Here is a 12,042-nt window from a genome sequence, read left to right on the forward strand (position 1 = left end):
TTATTTTAATAGTTCAATTCAAAATAAGTAATACCTGTCTTCAATCATTAAAAGGCCAATTCCCACTTGATATAATGTTAATTTGAATTGTGAATTCTAATTTTCCATTCAAAATCTTATTTCCTATCTGACCTTGGATAAAAATAAGAGGTTTAATGATTCATCAATCTGGATCGATTGGTTAAGCAATGATTCAATCAATTAAAAAACAGGGATCAACTACTATGAAAAAAGTAGAAAAATAACAATATGCTTGTTGAAATTGCTTCTCAATCAAATAACAAAATGCCTCAGTAACTAATTTCCACAAATGCTATTATTGCTTTTTGCTGAATTGTAATTGGTAGTTTCAAAATGTGAACATGTTAAATTAAATTGTTTAAAGGGTTTCGCACCAAATAGTGCCAGATTTTGTAATATCTGCAAATATATTGCTGTCCAACAAATTAATAATGAATCATAGTCATTAAATTAGTTATTTAAAACTTCAATAATGCTGCCTTCACATGCTTTTGGAAAGATGGTCATTACTAATTGGTAATTCCGAGTACTACTCACATGCAATTTTCAACTCGAAGAATATGATTTACCATAATTACAACAGCGCATGAAGGCAGCATTAAAATGGGAGGTTTTTGCTTGGAAAGAAATAAGAGCTTAACTTTTTGCATTGAGCTTAAATGTATAACACCTCAATTCTGTTTTAATGGCGTCAGTGCTTAACTTATTGCCTGCCATGGACAGTGATTGGTTTCTAATCATTTAAACATCAATATAATCAATGCCAGCTTCTTTAGTTAAATGAATTGGATGTCTATTAACCACAGCCGCCAGTGTGTCAAAGGAAATGATTCAATACTGGGACCGATATTGAGGCATGATAGGAAAAATTATGGTTCTTACATTCAAGTTCACGGTATCATATCAGTAACGGATAAAATATACAGAGATGCCAATTGCTCCTCTGTGTGCTTGACTTGGTAACATTTCCAAGAACAAGATGCATAAATAACTTGTGTAGTCATGTGGCTGTGCACATGAATCTCCTACAAGCCTTTGTTGAAGTAAACCATTGTGGTGGACGGGTTGCTTTGTCGTATTCTCTCTTGAAGCTCCGCCTCCAGCCCACTCACTTTTATGGAGCTGCATACAAGTACAAAAAATAATTAAAAAAACAGCAAACTACATTGTTAACATAGATTGACAGGTGGGTGGGGTTTATATTGCATGTGCTGTGTGACTGACTGGAAATTGGTTTATTTTTTAATGTCTCTTTATGACTTTTATTGTCCTTTAATCGATTGAATAGATTGAAGACCTAGAAATTGTCCAAATGCTATTTTTTTGCATTATTCTTATGCATAGATCCATTTTTGTTAATTTTGGTGGGTGTAGATTAAAGTAAAAACATAACAATAGTTGTTGAAAGTAGATGATCATCTTTAGAATAAATAAAAATGAGATATTTGCAAATACAGAAGACACTGTTTAAGCACTGGAACTCTTAAAAAGTACTGAGTAATAGCAGCTATTGGATAAAACCTAACCAATATGCTTTTTTTTATAGTCCAATTTTTCTCAGCAAATAATTTATGATTGAAATACAGCTGAAATGTAAACCCCAAATATATAACAGTAAGTAACATGATTTATAGATGAGTCGACAAATCAGATTAACCGTTGATTGGTGTCAATGACATCCAAAGATGATGATATTGAATTTTTTGTGTTACCTTTTCTGTGGGAACAGGGCGCAACACAAAGGGGTTGCAAACACCAGGCTGTCATTCAAAGAGAAGGCATTTTATTTTTAGACCAGTGCAAAATGTTACCCGTCAAATCCAAGCGTTGACTTACCACAAGCCCACCAGCCCCACCTGGATCGGGGCGTTGAGAATCGGGAAGCGCTGCAGGGAAGCCACAACGCGTTTAGGTCGGAATGTGGAAAGACTCCTTTGAGTTAAGTGCAAGTACGGGCGGAAGAATGTTACCTTCATAAAGGCTCGCTTCTCCAAAGCATTCATAATGACGGGAGGAATAGCTACAAAACAACAAAGACGCTATTAACATTTCAATTCATTATGAATGGAAACGAGTGCAACACGGGTGCGTTTACCCATGGCGGGCACAGCCATGCCGATCCTGGACACAACCACTTGCACGATAGCCTGCTTGGCCGCGTTGGGAGACTCTCCTAACCTGTTTCCATTTTCATCTGTCACGGGGATGCCGTACTTCAACTCCCTGGTGCGAAGGAAACCACAAACATGTAGGGTAGGGTATAGATGTCAAACATATGGCACAGGGACCGGATTAAACTTGTGTATGGGTCTCATCTGGTTTTGTAAAGTATGAAAATGAGTTGCGATTTTTCCTATCAAAGACGCTCATTTGACGTACCTAGAGGCATTTGTAAGTAGAGGTATGACTAATAATAATTATAATTATTAGCATTGCTATTAATTTAGAATTAACAGCAATGCTTAATTAATTAATTTAGAATTAACAGCAATGCTGGGCTCCTACTTCTGTAGAAGAGAACTATAACAAAGCTGTTGTTTTTAAGTTATATAGCAGGAGTAGGGAACATATGGCTCGCGAGCATTATGTGGCTCTTTTGATGGGTGTATATGGCTCTCCGCAAACCTGTGTGGTAAAATATGGGAATCACTGGTGAGAGACCTAAGTCCCGAACGCACCAATAGGAGCGTCACGCCGGCGCTGTGGCGCCCAAACTATCTAGCGCCTTTTTTTTAAATCATAGTTTTTCTTCATTAGACTCTTCTGCATGCATACTCTCATTGATACTCATTGATTAGCAAACAGTGAAATAATGTTCTCAGAAGAATTCAGACTTTTTTTTAACTTTCAAAGTGGTGAAATGAATAATAAATGCTCAGATTTTCATGTATTTTTACTTTTAAATTCTGAGTATGGCTCTCAAGCAATAATATTTGAAAATATGAATTGTTTATGGCTCTCTTTGTCAAAAAGGTTCCCGACCCCTGTTATATAGTGTGTAACTTAGTTGGTACAGACCATGATTTTAACGGTCCAGACCACTTGGTGGAGGTTTTTACTTAATAAGTTTGATATGCCTGGGGTAGAGTAGAGCTGTTAAGCAAGCTGATCTCACCTCTGTCTCATGAAGGGGATGTTGATACAGTTTGCAGCGGCGACAGCAGCGAAGGGCACAAAGCGGCTGGCGATGGGTGGGAGACGCTGAGGAGGACCAGCCACATTTAAGACCATTGGAAAATCACTTTTCCTTATGACGGATTGTTGCTTCGACAGGATGTTACCGTGGCCAGAGACTTGAGGCCTAGAGCGGTGACCACAGCGCCAGTCGTGGCACTCACGTATGTAACGCCAAGCTGACTGAAAGAATAAGTGACATTTTTTTTCTTCATTAAAAAAGGGAAATTTCCAAGTTTAAAAAAAAAAAAATCCTGCTAAAATTGTTTGTTTTGATATGTTATCATTTACTGAAAGTTAGTGAACAAAAAGCCACTAAAATAATTCATGAAGATCTTATTATAATCTTAAGAATTTGAATTTACCACACTCTTATTTGAGGAAATTCAAGATTATGATTGACTAATACTAACTTTTTGGTTGCTATAAATAATCAATTCACACATTATGTGATGAATTAATTGCAATCATATTTTATGATGACAACATAAATGAATCATGCAATAATTAAATATAATTGGTCATTTAAAAATTAAACTATGCAAATAATGACTTTACGAGTGTAATTGACTTATGGTAGGTAAATCGTGGAAGGCAATTTCACTGCATAAATGGGAAAAACTTGATTTAAAAAAAAAAAAAAAGAAATTCCGATTTGATCAATATTATAGAAATAATGTACCCCATAAACTTTCCAAGTGTAGTGCCAATGGTTTCATCAAGTGTGCATTTGTTCCTTGGTGATAAAACCTAAATGAGAACAACTTTATATTGTTAATATAGGCAGCATAGTTTTAATTTTCAATATGTTTAACAGGTGGTGTGCCTTGAGATTTTCTCAATACGAAAAATGTGCCGCAGCTAGAAAAAGGCTTGGAAAGTCTTCATTAAGCTTATAGAACAACCCTTATTTTAGGGTGTGTACTGTTTAGACAATCACTACACCACTTGTTATTATTACAAGCTAAAGGCCTGTCAAGTTTGCCACTCCTGATATGTTGTTGGGGAGGTGTATCTTTTTTTGGGGGGGAGTTTATCCCAGCCAACTATGGGGGGAAGCAGTGTAAACCCTACATTATAGATTCCTCAATAATTGCAGGGCACATATAAATGTGAACCAACATAAATAAAAAAAATAATACTTTTTTTTTAAAATAAGTAAATTATGCTAAAAGTTTACATGAGAGATTGTGGATTTTACTGCTTTACCTTTTTTTTCAAACAATAATAGTATCCAATTCTGGAATCTAATTGATTAATATATTTTCAAACCAATCTAAAATAGAAAAAATGCTATTAACTATAGAAACAATTGCTTAATACAATAAAATAACATTGTCTAATATGAAAGTTTGCAATTATTTTAAGATTTCTATGAATTATGTTTATATTAAAACGATTTTGTTTTGCTCTAGCAATACACATTTTCCCAACCAGATGTTAGATAAAGTGGTCCCTACTTGAGGGTGATGGGAGCGTCCCCACTGCGGTTGGTGTAGTTGACCACTGCATTGAAGGACTGGTTAACCCACTGCCAAAACACCACCGCTGGTGTGGTCCTGTAAACACATGACACATGTTTCTAGAAAATGCTCCTTGCCTTCAGTTGAGCATGACGTACATATGATGACCATAATAAAGGCTTTTGAATTTGAATAAGCATCTAGTAATCCATTTTTGCCTGGGTGGAAAATGGATTGGACGTCTAACACAGTCAATGGCAAGCAATAACTTAAGAGGCTTTTCAGGATTAAGCCTCTATTTCAGTCCCGTGTGGCTCTCTTGGTCCATTTATTTAAATGAAATGTACAGTAAGTCAGTGCCCGCTTAGCTGATTAACATACAGAGAGAAAGAGAGTGACTGATAGGGCGTCACTAAGGCGGTACCTGTAGAAGGTGAGCATGCAGCCAGTGATGGACATGTTCATGGGCACCTGAGCAGACATTCGGCCAATCACGAACATCTTCTCCCCGGTGTCGGGGTGGAAGGCTGAGTCATACACGTACTTGGCTCGCCACAGCTGGTCCTCCGTCAGGCCGGGCATCAGCACACCCGTTCTAAACACAGAAAAGTGTTTGGATTCTAGTAATGACTCAGCCCACGTAGCGTTCTGCCTCCTTCTAAGACTAAGTGTACCTGTAGTTCTCCACGATGAGCCGAGCCTCCTCTAGCGTGGCGGAGGAGAGGAGGACGTTCCTAGGGTCCGTCACCATGAAAAAGTGCTTGGCACGGCCCATGAAGGTCGACTGGTCCCATCGTGGCTCTTTGATGTTGATGTTGAGGGGCAGATCTCCGGACATTTTGGACTTCAAATTATTGAGATTATTAAAAGATCTTCATGATAAGCGATCATTATAATGTGTAAAGAAAAAAATCTAAATAACCTAGAATTTAACCAAGTTAGCAGTATGTACAAAAGCGGTTTTTACTCAAATGTTGCCGCAATGTTTTCGATAACTACAATTTAAAAAAAAATGGGTGTCAAAGCCATGCGCGTGACAGTGAGCTGTCAGTGAAACTGAATGGGCCAACCAATTCGAGCCTTTTCATTAAAATCGAGACAGGTTGCTGTACAATTCAGAAAGCACCAAAACCGAAGTGGGATCAGACTACACAAAAATCCTGTTTTTTCCCCCAAATTCCACCATTTCAGCAACCTCCTGGTTAGCCGACTAGGCTAGCGTGGATCTCGCTGTCCACAATCAGATTAGTCAAATTTCAAGAAGAGGTTTAAATCACGCAATCATCGCGTTGGGATATCACTCTAAAATATATACACTAAAAAGGTGTACATTAAAAGCAAACGATACCTGGATTGGAAGAAGATTGACCTCTCAATATCACTGCAACCGGCTGGGAGTGTTGTGATGGTTTCACGTTCCCGACCAAGAATTGGGAATCAGGGTTCCATTACAAATTGACGATTTTCACACACTAAAATAGATAGGATTCAATCAATTTAACTGTGTGCATTAAAAAAATCTTTACTTTTCATAAATAAATGACCGAATCATACATAAATAAAAAGTACGTTAACCTTATTCAGGGTTGACCAAATTTGAAGATTTTGAGTTTGTAATAATTTAATGCACCTGAACTCAGCACAACCCTTGTCAAAGCCAGGGCGTGTTCAAAGGGGGCCTATCAGCAAAAGCAGCTGGTAAAATTAAAAACATCTTATTGGTTTAGAGGACAAACGCCTACTTTTTGATTGGTGTTTTTTTCATTTTTTTTATGACACAGAATGACAATATTGCCGTCGAGCTTTTATTATTTGACTATGTACAAAAAATAGCATATTTTTGTCTGCTTTTGAAGTGTGTCGTTATGATTGTATATTTCTGACTATTGTGAGAAACCAAGTCGTTTGTAAATAAGTTTAAAAAGGATATCTATATACATTTCAAATGATACGCGCTAATGATTGCAATGTTTATCAAATGGCACTGATACAAAATGGCCGACAAGTGAAGACGCCCGGACCGGTTGGCCCGTAGACTGTCAAGAAGAACCAACTGCACTGATGAGACAGACAACTTGTGGCCACTAGGTAGTGGTGTGTGCCACCTTATTGTTACGACGCACGCTTCCACTGGTAAGCATTAAATCGTTAACTTTGGCGCAGTTTAAACATTAACTCTGTGCTTTATTTTTTTGTAATTAAACGTGAAAAAGATAGAGAGCCTGACATCTAGCCGAAAAATTAATCCTCCATTAGATCTCACCACGTGTCACGTTTTGCGCTTGATTATTGTGTTTTGGTTTATTTTCATTCTTGACTCTAGATCAGTCTTTTTGTTTGTTTGGTTCATCGTGGTTTGTGCCACAGTATGTTTTTTTGTCTTTGCGATTGCCAATTCGTGTCACTTGTTGATAACTTCTTGAATGTGGCCAAACCACTCCTCTAAGACCTAATTATCCCCAGCTGTGTCTTGGGTCTATTATTTTGTCTTTATCTTAAAGTCAAATCATTCCCATGCTTTTCTCCCCATCCTTCCTCCATATTGAATTAATATTCATGATAGAATATTGAGATAAATGGACTTCTAAGGCCCAGAAAAAGTCACAGGATCTCCTCAGGGTAGCTTGTCACATCAGACACCCTTGTTAATTAAACATGACTGGATGGGGATGCACTATGTCTATTTTCAATTTGGCCTCCACAAACAGAGAAGGAGAGAGATACATAAAGCCATGCAGTTCCAAAGAGAGGAATTTATCCTTTCAGTCACTTTGTTTTATACCTCAAAAAGGTTTGAATGACTGAAAGGAGGCTTGTAACACCGTCTCTATGGCTCACTCCCGGGGTGAGATGCCAAACAGGGGCCGACACCACCATGTCCACAACCGGGGGTCCCACAGTTGTACGCTGAAGAGGCAACAACAAGGACACAGACAAAGGTCTTCTTCTCCAGCAGTCATCTTCATCAATGGTCCTGTACTGGGTAAGACAATCAATTCAATTGTACCGTAACTACTGTAATTTCTTACATATACGCCGTATTTGCAACAAAAAAAATGATGGAATTAAGGGTACGGCCCACAAGACTTAGAGCATTGCTATACACTTTCACCAGTAAATGTCGGCAAATTTACTATTTGTTGGTCATTTTCAGTTTTGCAGTAAGAAAACAACCATTACTGGATGAATTACTAACTTCCTTATGATATTGACCCTGATAATGTGATTTTGACATACTACATGCGATAATTTTTGTCAAGATTTCTTTGTACTCGCTATTAAAACTATAAATATGGAGGTGAAAAATGTGAATCAGGGGACGGCCTATACGTGAGAAATTGTAATATTTAATGATTTTAAGGTGATTTTAAGGGTGTGGCTTATACGCGGGGCGGCTTATATGCAAGAATACGGTACATTATTTGAGAGGAGAAGATGCTCTAATTGAAAATTGATAAGAGAAATTTGGTATTTTTAGGCAGCGATGACACCAACGAAATACACACTGTGACAGTGAACAGGACAGTGGATGAGCGTCTCGGTTTCAGCGTGCGAGGCGGATCAGAACATGGATTGGGGATTTTTGTCAGCAAGATGGAAGCGCGCAGCTCTGCAGGTTAGCAGGAAGGTTCTCTCCGTTAAAGTGAAGTACCCATTTACTTATTTACGGGTTCTCTGACCCAGCTCGGGCCGGCCTGGCTGTGGGGGACCAGGTCGTGGAGGTGAATGGTGTGAGCCTGGAGAACATCAGCATGAACAGTGCTGTCAAGGTTCTGACGGGAAATGTCCGTCTGAGGATGGCAGTGAGGTCTTTGGGTAAAATCCCTGACATACGCTACGCTGAGGAGAAGATTATGTGGTGAGTGGAAACAAGGAATTTATTGATCACTTTCATTCTAGCCAAGGAAAATCAAAATGAGAGTGATACAATCAAACAGAATAGAGGAATAGAATTCCTTAAAATAAGGAAAACAAAAAGATACAGTTTGGGGAAAAAACTTGGCAACAGAACTAACCTTTTCTACAACATCTGAAAAACTTTGTTTTAGGGTGGACTTGATACACAGACGAATGGTGATGCAGGACTGTGGACGCTCGCTTTCCGAAGCCGGCTCAAACGGCGCCCTCAGTAGAACTGTTCATCTCTTCACCACGTCCGATGACTGCTACCTGGGCTTCAACATTCGAGGAGGACGAGAGTTTGGAATGGGAATCTACGTGTCCAGGTAATTCAAATCAATTGTTAAGGTGGTTTCTGTACTTCTGCCGAATGACGTAATGAACGTATGGACTACACATCCTCTTCTCTTTAGTTTCATTACTCTGGAGGCCTGTGTTTTAGTAAGCCCCCCCCCCCCCCCCCCCCCGAACTTCAATCGTTTTATCAGTCTCATCAGTAAATGATTATAATACGTCTTGTATACCAAATTGGAACAACACGGGCGCTGACGAATTAAGCATCTATTTTTTTCCCATCCGACCCAGAAAATAACTCAATGAATTGGACAAATACAAGGAAGTGTACCAAGCAGGCGGTAAATTGTTTATTCTGTTGTTTGAATTCAAATCTTTTCCTCAAGATTGGTTTGACTAAATGATAAAGGAATTGTAGCCAGAAGTATTTGTATTTTTTTTTAGATAAACTGCAGTAAAATATACCCGTGTTAAATGGTTATCATGTGGTTTATCACAGGCCACATACGGCCCTAATAATGTTTTATTTTTTTATTTTTTGCCCCCATGATGGTGCCGTCACGCGGAAGCCAGTGGCAGTAGCTCTGTCCACTCTTATTTGTTTTTTTGGGGGTTTTACAGCCCCTCTATCTTTTTTTAAAATTAGATTTTAATATTTCTTAATACATTCTTTTTTACTTTACTTTGTACTTTATACTTTTATGACGATTAATGAGTATGTTAATACTTTAGTCCTTTTTTTCTGTTTATGTTTCATATGTACTGTTAATGGATGCAGTTTTTTTTATATAAGTATCGTATCTTGTGCTGACCCGGCCCATCTGTCAAATTTTTAAATGTCAATGTAGCCCCCGGGCTCAAAAGTTTGCCCACCCCTGGTCTATCTCCTCTGGTCAATGGCATGGAAACCAAAACAACAAGGCTTTAGCCGGTGTTGTTTCCCTGGTCAGCGTTGTCAAAACTGCACTATTATGAAATCTCAGTTTCGTTTCCAGGTTTTTTTTTAAATCACCAGGTTTCTCTTGTGGAGTCAAGAGTCAAAAATGTAAAATATTTACCTTTCAGTAGATCCCATGTGAATGGAGCTGAAGATGCATTTATCTCAATTTCTGAATCACGGGGGGCCTTTTATGGTGCTTTAGCCTTCGGTTTAAACTTGTATCGTAGAATCTCGTGTTTTCAGGACTTATGACTCACTTAGAATTGTGTATTCCATGATAAAACCAATAAGAACTCATCTACATGCTTCTTTTCAGTTGAGGCATACGTCCTCTGCTAGCTCTTTTACTCGTGACGTTCTGGTAGAATTTCCGAATGTATGGATCTGTGTGAATCATGATCCTTTATTTCTGCAGAGGATATGATTTTATTATTTAATTGGTGTGTAAAAATCCACAAAAGTGCGCTATTTAATCCAATAACTGATGCTTTATTGTCAGGATGGACCCAGGTGGCTTGGCGGAGCGACAGGGTATCAAGATGGGAGATCAGATCCTGTCGGCCAACGGGGTCAGCTTTGATGACATCACACACGGTGGCGCCGTGGAAGTTCTCAAGAGACACGCGCACGTCGTATTAACCATCAGGGTGAGAATTTTTCTTGATTTAAATTCTGCTTGACCGCATCCACTTTTTTGTTGAGTCACCCTGGTGAGTTCAAGAGCTATTCATCTCAGCTTGCACGTTGTGAACTGGGTCCGTGTACATTATTGATAGGAGGGCTGGGATCAGGTTCCAATTTTCCCTCGTGTGCTACTTCCAGCTTGCAGCCCTATTATAGATGCAATTCTTGTACAAACAATACACAGGTAAGGTCACCCCTGAATCTTGTAAATATTTGATTGGATCTTTTTTTATGGGAACACTTGGCGACAATGACAATTTGTTAGTGTACAGCTTGTACAATTGTTAACGTTTAAATCAGGGTTTTCCAAAGATGGCCGCTCAGAAAAATCCAAGCACGCTAGGGCCCAGCTAAACCGTTCTACTTTCATTTGTCAAACGGAGCATTACGTTTAAAAAAAGTAATGTTCTTAAATGTATTAACTCATTGCTTGCCAAGTGAGGGCTATATTTTGGATTGGAAATTTATCGCCATAAATGGCAGTGAACCATAACCACACTCAATGCCAGACATACACACATAGTACTACTTAAAAATACAATACCATGTAGTAAAATGTTTACATTTGGAAATTTGATATATAAGGTGAAACCAACAATTTTTGTTGAGTTATTGTACGTATTCTCAAATAGACATATCACAAGCAGTTTTTTTTATTTCAACATTTATGATTAAGATATTCTTCTTATCAGAACTACAAGTACAGTAAATTAAAGTACTGTGAAAAGCTTCAGTTGGCAAATGTGTAATTCAAACACCTACAAAAGCGTCCTGTCATTTGAAAAGACCACCGAGGGAACTAAACGTAGTGCCGGACAATGGCGACACAGGAATGTGTAGACTTTTACTTGATTGTGTGTTGTTACAGGAAGCGGGAAGATATCCGGCATACAAAGAGATTGTTGCCGAGTACGGCTGGCTGGACAAATGTAAGTTGAACTTTACCACTAAAACAACATAAGCCTGTATTTTAAAACCTGTTTTGAATACTGCTGGAAAGGCTGCTTGATTTTACATAAAGTAAGGAAGGGTCTTTTGACCTGGTTCAAAACCTGAGCTGACATCTGTCTCTCTTGGAGATGAACATTCAAAGAGTTATATTAGATTCTTCAAAAGGAATAAGAGACGGATCATTCTTAGCTCACGCCCTATCTGAGAGGCTTAAACGCTTTATAGGACAAGAGGTCACACTGCTTAAAATTCTCACAAAACATACATAGAACATTGGGAAAAATAATCTTGGCCTTCTGCAGGTTGTGTGTGTGTTTAAACACAATCACGTTTTTAATGCTACAGCAGATTCACACTAACATAATGTGAGAACATTGATGTGCTTTTGGAAATTATACCCACATTTTTGGAGTAGTTTAAGCATTCAAGTTTCAGTAAGACATAAAATGAGTACACTGAACAAAGAAAAAAGTAATCACGAACAGTAAATGGGTTATTTTTTTCAGGAAATATGCAAAGACTTTATTCACGAAAAAGAGACATTTTTTCTTTGATTGCTCCAGATATTTTCACGAAACTTTCCAGCTAATTTAAAGCCCACCTGTAATTGAGGTG

At 38.2% G+C, this 12,042-nt stretch overlaps 2 protein-coding genes across 4 annotated transcripts in view; one reads left to right on the forward strand and one right to left on the reverse strand.

The window, feature by feature from the left end:
- Positions 1-1,714: 1,714 nt before the first annotated feature.
- sfxn3 (sideroflexin 3) lies at positions 1,715-6,255 on the reverse strand. Its single transcript, XM_077728931.1, has 10 exons — positions 6,007-6,255; positions 5,333-5,502; positions 5,083-5,253; positions 4,656-4,754; positions 3,303-3,378; positions 3,137-3,222; positions 2,117-2,244; positions 1,992-2,041; positions 1,858-1,907; positions 1,715-1,781 (listed from the first exon to the last, which is right to left on the reverse strand). The coding sequence occupies exons 2-10, from the start codon at positions 5,494-5,496 to the stop codon at positions 1,730-1,732; spliced, it is 876 nt and encodes a 291-aa protein (XP_077585057.1). The 5' UTR covers positions 5,497-5,502; positions 6,007-6,255; the 3' UTR covers positions 1,715-1,729.
- Positions 6,181-12,042, forward strand: part of LOC144204947 (PDZ domain-containing protein 7-like) — a 7,431-nt gene continuing 1,569 nt past the window's right edge. The window contains exons 1-7 of one of the 3 annotated variants that reach the window (XM_077728927.1): positions 6,181-6,791; positions 7,450-7,641; positions 8,137-8,274; positions 8,343-8,517; positions 8,708-8,884; positions 10,292-10,439; positions 11,345-11,405. In XM_077728927.1, the coding sequence (XP_077585053.1) occupies positions 7,488-7,641; positions 8,137-8,274; positions 8,343-8,517; positions 8,708-8,884; positions 10,292-10,439; positions 11,345-11,405 (853 nt within the window). In that variant the 5' untranslated portion in view covers positions 6,181-6,791; positions 7,450-7,487. Of the gene's footprint in view, positions 6,792-6,860; positions 7,642-8,136; positions 8,275-8,342; positions 8,518-8,707; positions 8,885-10,291; positions 10,440-11,344; positions 11,406-12,042 lie in introns of those variants that run through there. The other 2 variants (XM_077728930.1, XM_077728928.1) reach the window with 2 other exon arrangements.

The sequence above is a fragment of the Stigmatopora nigra genome, chromosome 12 (assembly GCF_051989575.1).
Source record: "Stigmatopora nigra isolate UIUO_SnigA chromosome 12, RoL_Snig_1.1, whole genome shotgun sequence".
In the NCBI taxonomy this organism is placed as follows: Eukaryota; Metazoa; Chordata; class Actinopteri; order Syngnathiformes; family Syngnathidae; genus Stigmatopora; species Stigmatopora nigra.

Excerpts from the sequence above, each read along its gene's own strand:
- sfxn3 (XM_077728931.1), bottom strand. The coding sequence starts at position 5,496 with ATGTCCGGAGATCTGCCCCTCAACATCAACATCAAAGAGCCACGATGG. Across the intron at positions 5,254-5,332 it reads CTCATCGTGGAGAACTACAG|AACGGGTGTGCTGATGCCCG; the intron begins GTACACTTAGTC and ends TTCTGTGTTTAG. Across the intron at positions 2,245-3,136 it reads ATCCCCTTCATGAGACAGAG|GGAGTTGAAGTACGGCATCC; the intron begins GTGAGATCAGCT and ends CCTTCGCACCAG.